At 45.2% G+C, this 17435-nt stretch overlaps 1 protein-coding gene across 6 annotated transcripts in view; it reads left to right on the top strand.

The window, feature by feature from the left end:
- The window catches only part of EZH1 (enhancer of zeste 1 polycomb repressive complex 2 subunit), a 38045-nt gene that overhangs the window by 11667 nt on the left and 8943 nt on the right, over window positions 1-17435 (top strand). For 4 of the 6 annotated variants that reach the window (XM_073798152.1, XM_073798153.1, XM_073798151.1 and 1 more), the window contains 18 exons: window positions 605-725; window positions 850-978; window positions 1850-1969; window positions 3371-3491; window positions 5237-5413; window positions 6502-6604; window positions 7065-7228; window positions 7613-7704; window positions 9950-10130; window positions 10377-10573; window positions 12329-12420; window positions 13340-13380; window positions 13861-13986; window positions 15000-15178; window positions 15671-15766; window positions 16177-16258; window positions 16720-16800; window positions 17217-17301. In XM_073798152.1, coding sequence (XP_073654253.1) covers window positions 605-725; window positions 850-978; window positions 1850-1969; window positions 3371-3491; window positions 5237-5413; window positions 6502-6604; window positions 7065-7228; window positions 7613-7704; window positions 9950-10130; window positions 10377-10573; window positions 12329-12420; window positions 13340-13380; window positions 13861-13986; window positions 15000-15178; window positions 15671-15766; window positions 16177-16258; window positions 16720-16800; window positions 17217-17301 — 2187 coding nt within the window. Of the gene's footprint in view, window positions 1-560; window positions 726-849; window positions 979-1849; window positions 1970-3370; window positions 3492-5236; window positions 5414-6501; window positions 6605-7064; window positions 7229-7612; window positions 7705-9949; window positions 10131-10376; window positions 10574-12328; window positions 12421-13339; window positions 13381-13860; window positions 13987-14999; window positions 15179-15670; window positions 15767-16176; window positions 16259-16719; window positions 16801-17216; window positions 17302-17435 lie in introns of all 6 variants that reach the window. The other 2 variants (XM_033848283.2, XM_073798154.1) reach the window with 2 other exon arrangements.

Here is a 17435-nt window from a genome sequence, read left to right as displayed (position 1 = left end):
AGTGTGGTACAATAAGTACTTCTTTAAAACTGTGAACCTTAATTCAAACACTGCCCCCCCAAAAAAGTGATTTGCAATGTGATTTGATTTGCAATGTTATATTTCCATGTGTCTTGATTTGGAGATAAGATTATGCTGTTGTCATATCTGACCTTTATTGCTAGGCATGTGGTAGATTTAGGCAGTTTGGCGGGTGTAGTTTTATCCTGTGGGTGGATCTTTCCACGAAGCTCTTTGATATTAACTTAGTTCTTGCTAAACATTTCTCTTAATAAGGTAGTGGGTAGACTTCCAAATTTCCAAGTAATCCAAGTTCCTAAATATCTGTGAAAGAACTTCTTGAGAGCTAAATTAAAAACAAGGTACCACAGGAGGACAGAGGCTAAGCTTGTGGGTAATCAGACCAGAAATTGCTGGTATGAAATCTTTTCTTAATTGGAAGTTTCTGTTGAACTCATAGATTTGGGTTCTTTAAGCTTATGTTTTTATGACTAAACGTAACGGGAATGAAAGCATAATTGACCATGTTTATTTGAATTTGTGGAATGCTTCATTTCCAGGCAGTTGAATGCTATTTGTCATCTCTGCCTCGCTTTGATTACAGCAAAATGGATATACCAAACCCCCCAACTTCCAAATGTATCACTTACTGGAAGAGGAAAGTTAAATCTGAATACATGCGACTTCGGCAACTTAAACGGCTTCAGGCGAATATGGGTGCAAAGGTAAAAATACTTCTTAACTGAAAGGTTATGTATTTTAACATATTGATCCAATATGGAGGGGTTGGATTTCTTTTTTCTTAGTCTTCTCTTGAAATCCTAACAGTTTTTTCTTTGGCTCTGCTAGGCTCTGTATGTAGCAAATTTTGCAAAAGTTCAAGAAAAAACCCAGATCCTCAATGAAGAATGGAAGAAGCTTCGTGTCCAACCTGTTCAGTTGATGAAGCCTGTGAGTGGGCATCCTTTTCTCAAAAAGGTACTTCCAGTGTCTAAGCTCAGCCTTCCTCTCTTCCTTGAACTTAAGGGTTTTTTTCTGTATTTGTGATATTAGAAAATAAGGATAATGGATACAGCTACTGTAGTCATCTTTGAATAACTGGGATGGTAATTGTTCTCCTCAGTTAATGAGTATAATCATGAGTTTTTCATAGAAAAATAAGACGTTTACTGTCTACCATCCTGGGCTCTGTGTACAAGCTTCAAAGCAGCCTTTTTTGTGTCTTGTTTGGCACCTCCACTACTTTGAAAGGAATGCCGTGGATAATGGATAGGAGTATATTGATCAAAGGGACATCCCTTTCTCTAAACTAAAAAATCATCCTAGTTTCTTATAGAGATAATATTTTTTAAATATAAAAAGCAGATAGTTTATTGAGAGCAACTTTCTTTCCCAAAGCAGAATGTGACTGTAATCTCTCTACTACTTTGCTTCCCCCTGTACTGTCCCCATCAAGCTATGCAGCTAAGTTGATGTCCACTGTCTTAAAGTTTAGGTCTTCAGGAAAACTTCCTTATCTTCCTCCTTATCTCCCAGGACTCTCAGAGGCCCTTTGCTGTTGGGTCCAGCCCAAGGAGACCAACAGTTTTAGATTGAGATAAACATCAGTTGAGTGTGGGAGGCACTGTGCTGGACTCTGTAGAGGATGCACAGGTGGATAAGAGACAGTTCCTGCTTCCCACAGGTTTACACTTGAGTTGTTCCTTTTAGGAGCTGATTGTTACAAAACCCTCAGCTTATTAATTTGTAAGAAGTAGAAGGCTACTGGGATCATGTTGGAAGGAAACTCCAATTCTCTCTTGGGCTGTGTGCTTGCCCTTCCCTTTCCATGTCATTTCTTATATTTCAGTGTACCATAGAGAGCATTTTCCCAGGATTTGCAAGCCAGCATATGTTAATGAGGTCTCTGAACACAGTTGCGTTGGTTCCCATCATGTATTCCTGGTCGCCTCTCCAGCAGAACTTTATGGTACGTATTGAAAGTACCGTGGTGATTGTTTAAACTTAATGATTTTTTTTTTTTAATGTTGATATGCTGGCACTCCTCTCAGGGTAAATATTGTCAGAATATACTTAACAAAGCTTGGACCTGCAGAGCAGAATGTTTTTGTAATTTATTGACTCTGAAAAACACATATTGCAAGTTGTTCTAACTTGTTAGATTTTGTGCTCTCTGAAGTGTACCTCAGAATTGATGCTGGTTCTTTTTTGAATGAAAGAGACTGGGCAAGAGTCCAATTTTCCTTTACTACCTTGGCCCAATTTTATAACATTATGTGCAGTTAAATGCAGTCTAAATCAGACACTTCTTTCAGCAGGTTGACAACTCCCTGCTGATGGAGCAATCCTTTCCTAATCCCCTAAAGGCAAGATGCTATGAAAGCGACTAAGATAACAGAGGTGCACATGGATCTACAGTCCTTTCATCTGCGCCTTTATGCTGACTCCCACTAGGATTATTTGTGGTTCTGATAATCAGTCCTCTCTAAATATCATGGCAATCGCTTATCATGCCTGGTGACAGATAGCAGTTCTGCTGACTGGAATAGGGTATAGGTTTACAGAAGGAAATCATCTCTTAGAAGAAAACTTCAGAGTAATTTTACCTGATAGTTGGAGAACTAAGAATGACCGTTCTCTGCTGAACCAAAAAATAAAATAAGATAAAATAAAATAAAATAGAATAAAATAAAAATGATCCATTAGTATTGTTTATTGCCAGAAAATATACATAGCTTGTACTGCAATTGACTTTAGATTCCCACTGAGTGTGAGTAATTTGAATTGTAATCATAATTTTTTATTATGTTTATCCGAGGTTAGTCTTAGTCTATATAATAGAATATACAAATACTTTATGGTTGCCAGTTTCTGTTATAAACATTCCAGTTATACTGCAGATTATACTCTTGGAAGCCTTCCTTTCATCTGTCTCTCCACTTACGAGAAGAATTAGAATTGAAGACCTTTTAGGCTGTTGTTTATGTGATATTTGTACCTATTTCACAATGATGTTTAGTGGCTCAAATGACGTAATAGATGGAATCACTGTGAAAAAGAAATGTGCTGTCACATTCTAGATGTTGGTGAAAATATCATTGTTAATATCCAGCTTAACATTTGGTAGTTAATATTCTCCAATAGTAAAACTGACTTCTTTTTTTCTTCCAAGAGTAGCATTACCCCCTTCCATTTGAGGTTTTGTTGGCAAAACAAAATGGCCAGTCTTTAAAATGTAGTTAACTTCGTAACCAAAGGCATTTTCAGGGGCTTCAAAGCAGCAAAAAAGGCTTGGCAAAGGTTCCTTTAAACAGGAAAGAGGAGCTTCACCGTGGATTCATGGAATGAATCACATCTGCTTTGATTTCAGGTAGAAGATGAGACAGTTTTGTGCAATATTCCCTACATGGGAGATGAGGTGAAAGAAGAAGATGAGACTTTCATTGAGGAGCTGATCAATAACTACGATGGCAAAGTGCACGGTGAAGAAGGTAGTGGCGCTGGGCTCCTGGACTTTGTTAGGATGGTGCCTCTTATCTGATGCAGCATTGTCTTGCTTTTATCTGCTGCCTCATGGTGGATACACTGAAGAATATTTCAATGTCACCACGTGGCTGGGAGTAAACATTTTATATTACCAACACCCCTGTTCAATTTTAAAAGGAGTTGGGGGAATTCCCTGATGGTCCAGTGGTTAGGACTCTGAGCTCTCACTGCCAGGGACCCGGGTTCAATCCCTGGTTGGGGAACTAAGATCCCGCAAGCCACGTGGCATGGCCAAAAAAAGGAGATGGGACATAAAAGTAATCAGTGGCTAGAGAGAAAGTTTAGTGAACAAATAAGTTTGATCTTAGGAGTTTTCCATAAATCCATCCAAGGCTGTTTTGTTCTTTGTTTCCCTTTCTGTGAGACTGGCAATGAGTATAACCTCTCTTCTTAGATCCAGATACCCCCTGGATCTCCCGGAAGTTGGTTATAATATTCTGACTTTCCTAAAAGTGTTACCAAACCAAACTTGGGTCTGCTTGTCCACGTATAGTAAAGCCCATCTTCTGACACCAGGTTGGGGTGAAGGAAAGTACGGCATTTATTGTAGGGTGCCAAGCAAGGAGAAAAGACAGGCCATGCCCAAAGGACCAGAACTCCCTGATGACTTTCACGGAAGGGGTTTTAAAGGCAGTGTGAGGAAGGGGGCCGCAGGGCGCATGATCCGCTTGTGCCCAATGCTTGGATTGGTTGGCATCAGGGTGAAATTTCAAGCATCATCAACTTTCCTGTTTCAACCAGTCTAGGGTCTGCATACTTGTGGTCAGCAGTTTTCCTCCGGTGGGGGTCTGCGTTTTGTAAGACAACTTAGGAACATGTGTCAGGCCTGTATCTGTATCTTTCGGGGAACTGGGACTACAGTGGTTCTCCTACGTTGTAGGTTTATAGTCTAAACTGTTACCAGTTTCCTGGCCCAACAGCTATTCTTTGTTTCTGCATCTTCACATTTCCTAATCGTTACCTCTTGAGCCAGTCTTTTGGTGACTCAGGGAAGACCTGGGAGACTAAAGCAAAAGCCTTTTACTTCAGAGGACAGGGACACAGTGGCTTGTATACGATTTCAAAAGCAAGTCACTTGTATTTAGTTGTAGTTCTAGAAAAGGCGTTAGTGTGTACGAAGGGGAGATAGGGAGAGACTCTCCGTGGACTCGCAAACCAATAGCCTCACCTGATCTTTTGACAATTGTGGGTGCTGCTGTGATGCTGTTGAAATGCATTATTTATACACAGTGCCCCCTAGTGTTCAGAGGCTTTATCCTAGGTTGTAGTATAACCCCATATACTGATAGTATGATTTTTTAAACAAGTATGCTATCTTTTGATTCAGAGAAGTCATTACTGACCCATCAGCAGCAAAACCAAGTACATTTTCATTTTATCATCTTCCTCTGTCCCATTTGTATTGTTGGAACACTTTTGTGATATTTTGGACCATAAATACAGGTTGATATTACTGAGGAAGTGAAGACCCCAGTAAAAAGAAAGCCCATAACTGGATTTCCCACTCTAGCCAGCTGAACTGTTGCAGTTGTATGAGCCAATCCAATTATTGTAATTCCCTGGTTGTCCACATAAAAATGTACATATATTATCTATCTGGGTCTCAGGAGTGAACACAGGACAATCTTCCTAGGAGGACTAATGGACTATAAAATGACCCCTGCTCATCCGTCTAAATCTTATATTTCAGAGATGATTCCCGGGTCTGTCCTGATTAGTGATGCTGTTTTCTTGGAGTTGGTAGATGCTCTGAATCAATACTCCGATGAGGAGGAAGAAGGGCACAACGACACCTCAGATGGAAAGCAAGATGACAGCAAAGAGGATCTGCCAGTAACAAGAAAGAGAAAACGACATGCTATTGAAGGTGAATAGCGCGACTTCCCAATTCCACCGTGAAAGTGACAGTGAGAGGGAGGAAGGCAAAAACAGAAGTTTATTGCTTATTAAAGGCTGTTGGTGCTTCTCATTGGTCCACTTAAAAGGAAAATATGCTCGCTGACTAATGGTTTAAGATAGCTGTGATCTAGCTGAAGAAGAAAGTAGGAGAACTTAGTAATCATTGTGCATTTCTAATTATAAAAATAGTGTCTTTGGAATATACGGAAAATTATAAAGAAGAAAATAAAATTACCCTGTTGTGCTGCTGCCTAGAAATAACCAGTATTCATATTTCCTTCTAGACTTAAAAAATGTATATATATAAATATACATATGTACACCTAAAATGGGTACAATATTATATATCAATTATACCTCAATTTTTAAAAAGTACATATGTAAATTAACATACATATGTGGTATGTGAAATTGGTGTCACGCCACATATGTGTGTATAGCCATACATAATTTTATACCCCTTATTTATTTAATCTTATACATCATGAGCATTTTCCCATGTTAGTCAATATTTAATTAATTTCACATTTAATTATACTTTATGTTATCTAATTATACTATATGTCTAGACACATAGTCTCTCTCTCTTGTTATAACGAAGTTATAGTATCTATCTTGTTTTTCAGCATCAATATTATGGTGGGGTCCTTCTGCACTCAGGTCTCTCCATAAAAACTTCTGTTTTCACCTCCAGATTCTGTCTGGGACTGTGGATTTTTTTTTTTGGCCACACCACACAGCTTGTGGGATATTAGTTCCCCGACCAGGCCCTCAGCAGTGAAAGCTCAGAGTCCTAACCACTGGAGCGCCAGGGAATTCCCCTGGACTGTGGATTTTGTTGTTAACATGTAGATGAATCTGATTTCCTTATTTACTGGTGGCCTATTAGATAGGTCCAGGTAGCACTGACCTTCTTCATGTATTCCTAAACCGTCAATGGTTAGGTTAACAGAGCAGCTCTAATCAAAATGCCGTGACAAAAGGAGAAACGATCGAATAGCTTTGTTTGCATATTCTGATTATGGCACGCAGGAACTTTTTGTCTTTCTAATTCAGGCAACAAAAAGAGTTCCAAGAAACAGTTCCCAAATGACATGATCTTCAGTGCGATTGCCTCAATGTTCCCTGAAAATGGTGTCCCAGATGACATGAAGGAGAGGTAGGGAACGCTGCCCCCTGCAGGCCATGTAGAGCACCGGGGGGCGGGGGGAAGCTTTCATACAAGCTTGTTTTTGGTTCGTAAAAAGCCCCATTTCTGGTAAGTGCATTATGATTGGCCTACACTTCTGATTATCTCTGAATGCCCATTCCCATATTAAGGGACATCATTTGCTGGCTTTTAAGTAAGTCTGGGCAGAGAAGTTTAAAGATTTTGCCACTTTTCTGGAGAGTTACTCCAGCACCATATTTATCAAATCTTTGCCTCCCTTTACTTTCAGACACACGCCGAGCCCAGCATAATTACAGTGGTGAACCCACTTGGTTATACATCAAGACCTATAAAAAAACGCCCATTCTCCCTTGGCAGACCATTCGCGATGACTGTCACTACTCAGTGTGCATTTTCTCAGTGCAAACATTCCCTTGGAAGGAACTCTCACCTCTCTTTTCTTAACTAGGTATCGAGAGCTCACAGAGATGTCAGACCCCAATGCACTGCCCCCTCAGTGCACACCCAACATCGATGGCCCCAATGCTAAGTCCGTGCAGCGGGAGCAGTCCCTGCACTCCTTCCACACGCTCTTCTGCCGGCGCTGCTTTAAATACGACTGCTTCCTTCACCGTGAGTGGGGCGACCCTGAAATGCTCTCCTGTTTTCCATCCCCAGCCACCATTTCCTTCTCTTCATTTCAGTTTATCCGATAGAGTTCCCGGCTTCTGGTCTGATGATGGTTTTACAAAGGGCCCATTCTATTTTCTCTTGTTCAGTTATAGTGCAGTGTGCTTTGCATGGTCAGGACAGAATAACCAGCAACACAGTTGTCCCCGAGTACCCCCTAGCTTTGGAAGAAGTGTGTTGATGTCAGAAATGATTTGGTTTTGCGCACCTTGATGATAGCTGTTTATATTTAAATTCTCCTGCAGTAGCTCCCTAATTCAATTTTGTTCCTCCCCCTCCTGTCAAGTGGATGAACCATTGGCAACAGGACAGTTTTGTGTTTTCCAGCTTTTCATGCCACCCCTAATGTATATAAACGCAAGAACAAAGAAATCAAGATTGAGCCAGAACCATGTGGCACAGACTGCTTCCTTTTGCTGGTACGTTTTTAAGCTGTTCTGCCATCGTTAAACTTTGTTGAAAACTGAGCAGGAAATGGTCCTTGGGCTTTCTACCCCAGGAAACACAAACCAAGTGAGCTGGCACACAGCACCCTGGGGGTCACACAGTACAGATGAAACATGGCTTCTGCTCTTAAGGAGCTCCCAGTTACTGCAGCAGTAGGACTGTGAAGTTAGTCTTGTGGAGCGAGGTTTGAAGAACATTGAAGGCCTTCTCGCTCTAAATATCAGCTACTCAGATTTCAGAGTCTGAAACTGTGTTGTTTGAACTGGAGCTGTATGTGTGTGTGAGACACCATTTTCTTTGCTGTCTCCCTTTAAATGCATATAAATGTAGGAGGAATAACACGTGAAGGTGCTGATGTCTTATGTGAGTTAATCAACCAGATGGACCCTTCCCCGATGGACAGACCTCATGCAGCGGCATAAAGTCTCCTGCATTCATGTGGGGAGGCGGTACACTGAGAGCTCGAAGGGAATAGGTTCAGTTGGACTTGCCAAAGACACAGTTCTGCTTTCTACACAACAGGGTGAACTTAGGTAAAGAATAAAATACCTTGATAAAATTTCTGCTACCAAATAAAATGAGGTTATACAGCCAAGTGCCTCTGGGACCATCTTTAGTGGGATAATAGAAGGAAGATGGTAGAGCGTTTCACTGGATAAAAATCTGGAAAATGTGCCATATGGTAAGCAAAAGAATAAATAGACTTTGTCTGATTTATTTTTTCCGTAATATGTATTAACGCTTTCCTACGTGTCAAGCAGTAGGCTGGCCCTTAACATATATTATTTTCATGCTTATAACAACATCTCGAGGTGGAGAAACTGTAGGTTATAAAAGTTACATATTTTGCCTCAAGATTGTTACTATGTCAGTGGTGTGGCAGTGAGGAAACTCAAGCTCTGGTCTAACTCCACAGTCCATGCCTTTTTGTTTTTAACACCATGTTATGTCAACATACCAGCATTTATATAACTCAGAAGGACATTGCCCTCTCCACAGTAGTTTTCCTGGAATCTTGTGTATGTCACATCGTAGCATAGGCCCTTAATATCAGATTCAATTAAATTCAAAACTTCTCTCTTGGAATTTCTTTTAGGGCCTTCTGAATATCCTTAGTAATGGTAAACCTTTATCCTTTACTTGTAGATTTAGTTTTCAGAAACAGCTAGAAATCTTTGGAAACCAAGTCTGGTGAGAAGACAGATGATCAAGCTGAATGATGTTATTTGGTCTTTAAAACAAAACAAAACAAAACCCCACAATAAACGTAGCTATAAAGTAACAGAACAGTATTCTTCCAAGTTTAAAATACTGACTTGGAGGGAAGTTCCAAAATTAAGTAGGAATATTATACAAATTCAGGGATTATACATTTTCTTATTGAAACAGAGACCGTGTGGTTAAATGTAAAGAAGAGTCAGGCCTGGAGACCAAGAGCCCTGATTCTGTACCTACTCTGGAATACTAACTACATGCTCTCAGCAGGTCCCTTCCCCTCTCTGAACCTCATTTTCTTTCTTTCTTTTCTTTTTTTTTTTGGCTGCTTTGGGTCTTTGTTGCTGCGCGCGGGCTTTTCTCTAGTTGCGGCGAGCGGGGGCTACTCTTCTTTGCTGCAGTGCCCAAGCTTCTCATTGCGGTGGCTTCCCTTGTTGCAGAGCATGGGCTCGGCACGGGCTTCAGTAGTTGTGGCATGTGGGCCCTAAAGAGCACGGGCTTCAGTATTTGCGGCACGTGGGCTCAATAGTTGTGGCGCATGGGCTTAGTTGCTCCGCGGCATGTGAGATCTTCCCGGACCAGGGATCGAACCCGTATCCCCTGCATTGGCAGGCGGATTCTCAGCCACTGCACCACCAGGGAAGTCCCTGAACCTCATTTTCTCATCTACAGGAGAATGTGTTCTCAAATTCCAGACAGCTAGCATGCAAATGAACGTAAGATACAACTCACCAGACAGTTGAAGATGCATAGATGCATTGATTATATCTTTCTAAAGACTATTTTATAGGGCAGCTCTTTTGTGAAGAGGTATAAGTTTGTAAGCTTTAGAATGTTAAGAAACTATCATGTGGTCATACTTATGTGGTACAGAGAAAAGAAAGAAAAAGAAAAAGCATTGTTGTAAGTAAGCCCAGATATTGAAGATAGTTTGTGATGACGGGAACAACGTGGTGGCTCTGGGCCTGGTTCTGTTTCCTAACTGTGACACGGCCATTGCAGGAAGGAGCAAAGGAGTATGCCATGCTCCACAACCCTCGCTCCAAGTGCTCCGGGCGTCGCCGGCGAAGGCACCACGTGGTCAGTGCTTCCTGTTCCAACACTTCAGCCTCTGCTGTGGCTGAGACCAAAGAAGGGGACAGTGACAGGGACACTGGCAATGACTGGGCCTCCAGTTCTTCAGGTACAGTGAACAGAAAATGATCTCTTCTTTCCACACAAGGTAAACCCAGGATCATTGCCTAACACCTAACATCACTACCATAAAATTGTTCATTCTTTCCACATGTTCACCTGTAAGCAGTAAGGACAGGGAACATTTTTGTTTCTAACGATTCTGCCTTTAGAATGAAGTACTGAGTCTGTGGCGCACCACTGCTGACAACTGCACTCCACCTTCTTCTGTTTCTCTTATTTCTTCCTTTCTTAGAGGCTAACTCTCGCTGTCAGACCCCCACGAAACAGAAGGCTAGTCCGGCCCCACCTCAGCTCTGTGTAGTGGAAGCACCCTCGGAGCCTGTGGAGTGGACCGGGGCTGAAGAATCTCTTTTTCGAGTCTTTCACGGCACCTACTTCAACAACTTCTGTTCAATAGCCAGGCTTCTGGGGACTAAGACGTGCAAACAGGTACTGTCTGAAAGGAACAAGAACAAGTTGCTACTCTGGTGGCCCTTTTGCCTTTTTTTTTTGGCTGCCTTGGGTCTTCGTTGCTGCGTGCGGACTTTCTCTTGTTGTGGTGCGCGGGCTTCTCACTGCGGTAGCTTCTCTTGTTGCGGAGCATGGGCTCTCGGCGTGCGGGCTTCAGTAGTTGTGGCGTGTGGGCTCAGCGGTTTGTGGCTCATGGGCTCTAGAGCACAGGCTCAGTAGTTGCGGCGCACGGTCTCAGTTGCTCTGCGGCATGTGGGATCTTCCTGGACCAGGGATCGAACCTGTGTCCCCTGCATTGGCAAGTGGATTCTTAACCACTGCGACACCAGGGAAGTCCCCTTTTTGCCATTTTGTAAGGCTGCCTGTCTGGACAAAAGCTTTCTAAGGCTCAGTCCTTCATGAGCCTGTGCTTCTGGGCCATGAGGTGGGTGCCCAAACATGGGGCCTCCTGCGAATGCCAGGCCTAGCAAGGTTTGGGGATCTGCTCTCCTTGCTGAATTCTTATTTCTGTCTCTAGCCACTCTCTACCTCTTCTGGATGTTTCTACCCTCTTCAGCTTTTTTTTTTTTTTGGTTCCTGCCTTTCTTTCTAAATGTAGACCCATTTCCTAGAAGGGACTCCTGGGTCTTTCTGGGGATCTTCTTATCTTGCATTTCCACTGCTGCTCCTGCTTCTGTAGCTGCAGCTGCCACTGCCCCCACCCCACCCCACCCATCAGTCTTCTCAGTTGCTGTATTCTTCAAATGTGGAATCATCAGATTTTCTAAATAGGACCCCTGAGAGCTGGGCCTGGAACTTGCCCATCTCACTCAGATCATCTGTAGAATCGCAATCTGATAGCAGCTGCTGATACTCTGGAGGCAGGAAAAGCCTGCGCTGAGAAGACAGACTGAAGCACAGGGACAGGGAGTCAGGTGTTAGGGCCAAACTGTCCAAAGAGAGAGGAACGCCAGAGCTTGAGCCCTGCTCGCGTAGCTCCCTACCTTCTGAAAGTGTCTCTGTGACGTGTTCTTCATGCTCCCTCTACTTAGAACAAATAGAACCGTGAGCTGAAGCGCCGTTTGCTTTCATTTTGGAGCTCACATCTATTTCCCCAAGGCACAGGTTTTCTTGACCTAAAAATCTGCAGAAATGTGTGCAAAACCATTTTTGTGTGTATTTTCCCGAGAAGAAGATTCATAGTTTTCACGGAATCTCAAGAGGGCCTATAACCAAAAAGGAGAAGAAAAAGCTGAAAACGAACGCTCTAAGGGAAGCAGCACGTTGAACGGGAACCAGCCTTCCTGAAATGCTGTCCTTCTGAAATAGTCAAGGCTCTGACATCTTTACGCCAACAGAGGGAGCTAGTGCTTAGCCGGGTGGTACCTCTGGTCACGTCAGACTCAGTCACACAAGGTACACGGTGCTGCCCTTCCTAAGAAGAGGCAGATACTGTTGGTAAGAATCGGCCCACTCAGGGCTTGGTAGGCAGAGCAGTAGATGAAAGATACTGACCGGGAAAACTGTACCTGTACTCAGTATTTCTCCTTCTCGAATCAGGATAAACACTTAAGAATTAACTTCAGAGCCAGTAACCCAATGTCCCAGGGCCACTCTACCTCTCCCTACTGAAGATGCTCAGGCATCGGCCTGTGCGCTCTCCAGAACTCTCCCAAGCCCAGCACCTGGCTGGGTCACTTATCTGACCACTCAGCTCAAGGAGAAGTGACAGGTCCTGTTGGATTTCTCTTCCAGGTCTTCCAGTTCGCAGTCAAAGAATCACTTATCCTGAAGCTGCCAACAGATGAGCTCATGAACCCCTCACAGAAGAAGAAGAGAAAGCACAGGCAAGGGTCGGACAGAGGGCTTTCTATGGCCGGGCTGTCCCTGTGCTCTGACCTCCCCTAGGACTTCCCTGCTGCCTCCCTCTTCAGCCACTGCCCATCGGTTCAGCATCACCCAGCGGGGGGCCAGCCTTCTCAGTGCTCCCTGTGGGTCTGTGCCTTGGACCAGCCCTTCCCTTGTCCCTCGATGCTGTGGACCATGAAATAACTGGTTTTCCGTCTAAGCTCCCGGCCAGTAGGACGTGAGCTAGCCTCGTGGCTCCACTCCGCCATTTATTCTCACTGGACTGTTAGTTACCACTGTGCCCACTTCTCAGCTCTGACCAGAGTTTTTTTTTGTCTTTGGTTTTTTTGTTTTTGGCATTTGTGTTGTTTTTCTAAGTTGCATAACAACACTGCCTTCTAGCTAGTCTTTGCTTAGGGTTGGAAGTCTTTTTTTGTCTTTTGGTTTCGTGTGTGTGTCCGACACTCTGTCTGGCTTTATTCCCCAAGGAACTGACACCAGTTCTAGATGTAGAAGGAAATCCCTGTGTCTTCTCCCTTTCAACCTCCCCGTCCTGAAATGCCCCCACATCTCCACCTCCCCAAAGAGAGGGAGGGCAGGGGAGAGGAGACGGGGAGAAATGATAGCATTTTAATAGACGTAGAGGGTTGGGTTTTGTTTTGCATCTGGTTTTTGTTCTTTTACGTATGTTTGTTTATTGAGAGGGGTGTTGTTCACGTCTAAATCCTGAGGCATAGGCCAGCTGCAGGTAGGACGGACTCCAGCTTCCATGGACCAACGTCCAGGCCTCCTGTGAAGGGATTTGGGGAGGATCCCCAGTCATCAGACAGCAGTCCCTCAGAGCAGGTCATGTTATCACTTACCCGAATCTGCAGAGTTCCCCAGGGCCATGACCCTGAGCTGTACCATCTCTTGCAGGCTGTGGGCTGCTCACTGCAGGAAAATTCAGCTGAAGAAAGGTAAGTTCCACCAGGGTGATCCGCTCAGGTTGCAGCCTGTGGCCGCCCCTCCCGCTGCCCCACCCATGGCTGCACTTGTTGACCCGGCACGGCCTCCGCACACATTGCAGGTCCCCCTGCAGCAGCTGAGAAGAGCTCAGCCCCTCACTGCAGCCGAGAAGACCTCTTAGGAGGTAGAGTCACAGGCCTGTGGTCTCTGACTTTCATCATGGGCCATTTGCCAGGATTTAGGCTTCGTTTAGTGTTTAAAATAGCTGCCCTGTGATTGGACCATTTCCACACTCTCCCCACAAAGCAAATCACACCACTGTAGCTTATGAACCATCACCTGTGATTGCTTCTCACTTCAGGTGCTAAATGTGTGTCCAAGGTTATGATCAGAACAAGCCTCCTTTGAACGGGGGCAACTGGACCCTTGGGAGGGAGGGCAGCTTGGGAGTGTGGGCACAGCAGTGTCCTGTCTGTTCTTTTCTCTCCTAGATAACTCCTCCACCCAAGTGTACAACTACCAGCCCTGTGACCACCCAGACCGGCCCTGTGACAGCACCTGCCCCTGCATCATGACTCAGAATTTCTGTGAGAAGTTCTGCCAGTGCAACCCTGACTGTAAGAGTTCTCCGTTTGCTGCAGTAGTCGGCCTCAGCATCCTAGGTTTCCCTCCGCTCCGGCCCCCACCCCCCAGGCCCTTTGCTGCTTACGGGCCTTGTCATATTCTCCTTGCTGTGTTTGAAGCATTCTCCAGGGAAAACAAGATACTTAAGATCTGGAAGAACCATTTTTTTAAAACCCTGATGTGTATGATTTTAAAAGCAACAATTACACAGAAATCAGCTGCTTTTCCAGCTTCACCTTTCAGGGCAGCATTAAGAAACAGGGGAATCTTTTTCCTTAAAGTGCAAAAACACAGCCTCCCTATCCAGGATATTGTTTTACAATGTATACAGGTTACAATTCTGTGTGTGTCTGTTTTAGTCTCATATCTGGAGTTTTAGCATCAGGTCAGTCTGGATGTCAGCAGAGCGTGGAACAGAGGCTCAGAGTGCTTCTCTCTCACGTCTCATCCCCGCGTGCCCTCCTCCACTCAAGGCTGAGCAGTATGAAGGCAGCCCCCAGAGCTTGCAGACCTTGGTGCCCAGGCAGTTGTGCTGGAAGCGCCTCCTAACCCAGAGCAGATATCCATCTTAACCACGGTGGAGGGATGGGTGTTCATGCTGGGAGGAGTGGAGGAGGATGATAGAACGGATGCATTCTGAAAATGATTCTTGTTTTGGTAGTGAGGATTTACCAGCGAAAAGCACTGATTTCTTCTTCTCTGGGGCACTCTCCACCTCCCTTCCAAATTCTACTAACAAAGCAGGGGAGAGCATTGTTAGGGAATCTCTAGGAAACACACCTCCAGAGTCAAAGCTGCTTTTCTGACTTTCAGGCAGGAATGTTGGTAGGCACTCCATTTTCTCTGAAAAACACTTGAGTATGTGATTATTGGGAAGGCAGCTTCTCTCCTCTGTTGCCACATACCCTTGAACCCCTAACATGGACTTCCCTGCTGTCCCTTGAGTCAAACCCGAGCCCCAGCACTAGGCTGCTTCTCTCTCTACCCTCGCCTGCACCCTGCACAGGTCAGAATCGCTTTCCCGGCTGTCGCTGCAAGACCCAGTGCAACACCAAGCAGTGCCCGTGCTACCTGGCGGTGCGAGAGTGCGACCCCGACCTGTGTCTCACCTGTGGGGCCTCGGAGCACTGGGACTGCAAGGTGGTCTCCTGTAAGAACTGCAGCATCCAGCGTGGCCTCAAGAAGGTGAGGGCTTTTCCCAGGACTCGGGGCCAGATGGAGTGGGAAGGACCGACGGTCCGAGTGGCCCCTTTCTACTGGTTCCTTAGGCAGTTTGTCCACCAGTGTCGGTAAATCCTAACAGACACACGCTTTCTGAGTTAATCAAGTGTTTGGTCCCCTTGAGGGATTAGAAAAATGATCCCCTGACCTGGCCAGGCTGAGAGGAGCAGAGAGGAGGGCCATGTCGTTGACATTGTCTGTTTTTACTGGACACCCACAGTGAGTTCCATGGGCTCAGGCCCAGGAGGTCCCCAGGGCTAGAGGAAGGGGTGTCATATCTCCTTTCACCACCTCCCACCGGAACACAATGGCTTAGAGCCTTTTCTGTTTTCAGATCCTCTTACAGTTACTAGCTCTTTCCACCCTGCTCCCCGCAGCACACATGCACGTCCAGCACACATCCCCCACTGGCTCGCACACGCCCTGTAGTCTGAGGCTTGACTCCCTCTTCCCCAGCACCTGCTGCTGGCCCCCTCAGATGTGGCCGGATGGGGTACCTTCATTAAGGAGTCTGTGCAGAAGAACGAATTCATTTCTGAATACTGTGGTGAGGTGAGTGCTATCGGTTTGGCCCACATTCTTATCTGGGGAGATACTGATGAGAAACCCTGATTTTCTGTGGGCCAGACTTCTGTGAATTAATCTCTAAATAACTCAGCTGAGTTCTCATGTGGCCTCTCGGGGGATGCCACAGAACGGTTTGCAGTCCTGAAACAAACCACTCTTTCTTGGGCTTTTTGGCAAGTCAGGCTACTCAAGGGGTACGGGCAGGAGACTCTGGTCCACCTTAGTGCTGGTCAGCCTGGGTGGGTGGGGATTGGGAGGAAAGAAGCCGAGCTGTCCGTCCGACGATTCTGATCGTGGTCCTCAATAAGCCCCCTCCCAGCCCTTTCTAGAGGCGGGGTGCGGTGCCCTGAACAGACAGCCACATCCCACTGTTTGTTCCTTGTCTGTCTCTGCAGCTCATCTCTCAGGATGAGGCTGATCGACGAGGGAAGGTCTATGACAAGTACATGTCCAGCTTCCTCTTCAACCTCAACAACGGTAGGGAGGCTCTCTCGCATCCCCAGGTGGTCTCGGACAGGTCTCGCTACCACATTCCCCTGGTCGTAGTACAGGTTCAGGTCAGCTCTGAGTCTTCCAGCAGATGCTCAGAGCACAGCGGTGAAACTGAACTCAGAGACTCCATGAGCCATAGTTCACTGGCTTTGGGAGAACCTCCATTTCCGGGTTGTGTTTGTATTCAGAGCACCGAGCACTTACACCTCAGAAATCTCCCTCCCCAGTAGATGGGAGGGGAGGTATGTGCTTCCAGCAAGAAGAGGGGCACCCACGGGGAGTGCTTCCACACGAGGCTGGTTTCTAGCTCCTGTGGGTGTGCTGGCTTCAGAGGCCCCCCTGCATTGTATTGTTTCTGTTACAGTTTAGTTGATTTCAGACTCAGGCTCAGGAAGCTGTAGAGTTGCCTGGTGAGCTCATGGTCTTCCTTGGTTTACTTTATACAGATTTTGTAGTGGACGCCACCCGGAAAGGAAACAAAATTCGATTTGCAAACCATTCAGTGAACCCCAACTGTTACGCCAAAGGTGAGCTCCCGGTAACCTGGGAGGTGGGGTGGGAGGTGGATGCTTCATTTACTATGATTTCTATCCATTATTCAGGTTTTTTCACAGCTGAGTTATTTCTGTGTCCAAAGATAACCATGATTCACGTCTGGTATCATTTTGAGCCTCTCTCTCTCAGTTTTTCAATCTGCTTTTTTCACTGGATACACTATAAACATTTTCCCCAAAACATGAGTCTTTTAAAGATAATTCTTTCCCCCATCACTGGCCAGAATAACAGATCTAAAAGCAGAGAGACAACTACCTTCATTGAGTACTTTCTAACTCCACTTCATGTGTGTTTTCACTGGGAATTTGGAGAAAATCAGCCCAGACTCACTGCTGACTGTTGACTTGGAGTTAAGTAGAAATCTAGCCTTGGGTTTATCCTGTTTCAGTGGTCATGGTGAATGGGGATCATCGGATTGGGATCTTTGCCAAGAGGGCGATTCAGGCTGGTGAAGAGCTCTTCTTCGATTACAGGTGAGGCAGCCAGGAGTAGTCCTAGGGAAGTGACCCTAGAGGTATAAGGGGTGGCTGTTGAAACTGATTTGGGGGCTTAAGGTGAGCGATACGGATGAAGGAGAAGATCTCAATGGTGGGCAAGGCTTTTTCTT

The sequence above is a fragment of the Tursiops truncatus genome, chromosome 20 (genome assembly GCF_011762595.2).
Source record: "Tursiops truncatus isolate mTurTru1 chromosome 20, mTurTru1.mat.Y, whole genome shotgun sequence".
In the NCBI taxonomy this organism is placed as follows: Eukaryota; Metazoa; Chordata; class Mammalia; order Artiodactyla; family Delphinidae; genus Tursiops; species Tursiops truncatus.
Note: the sequence above shows the minus strand (reverse complement) of the source record. Positions and strands in the feature narration are given on the sequence as shown.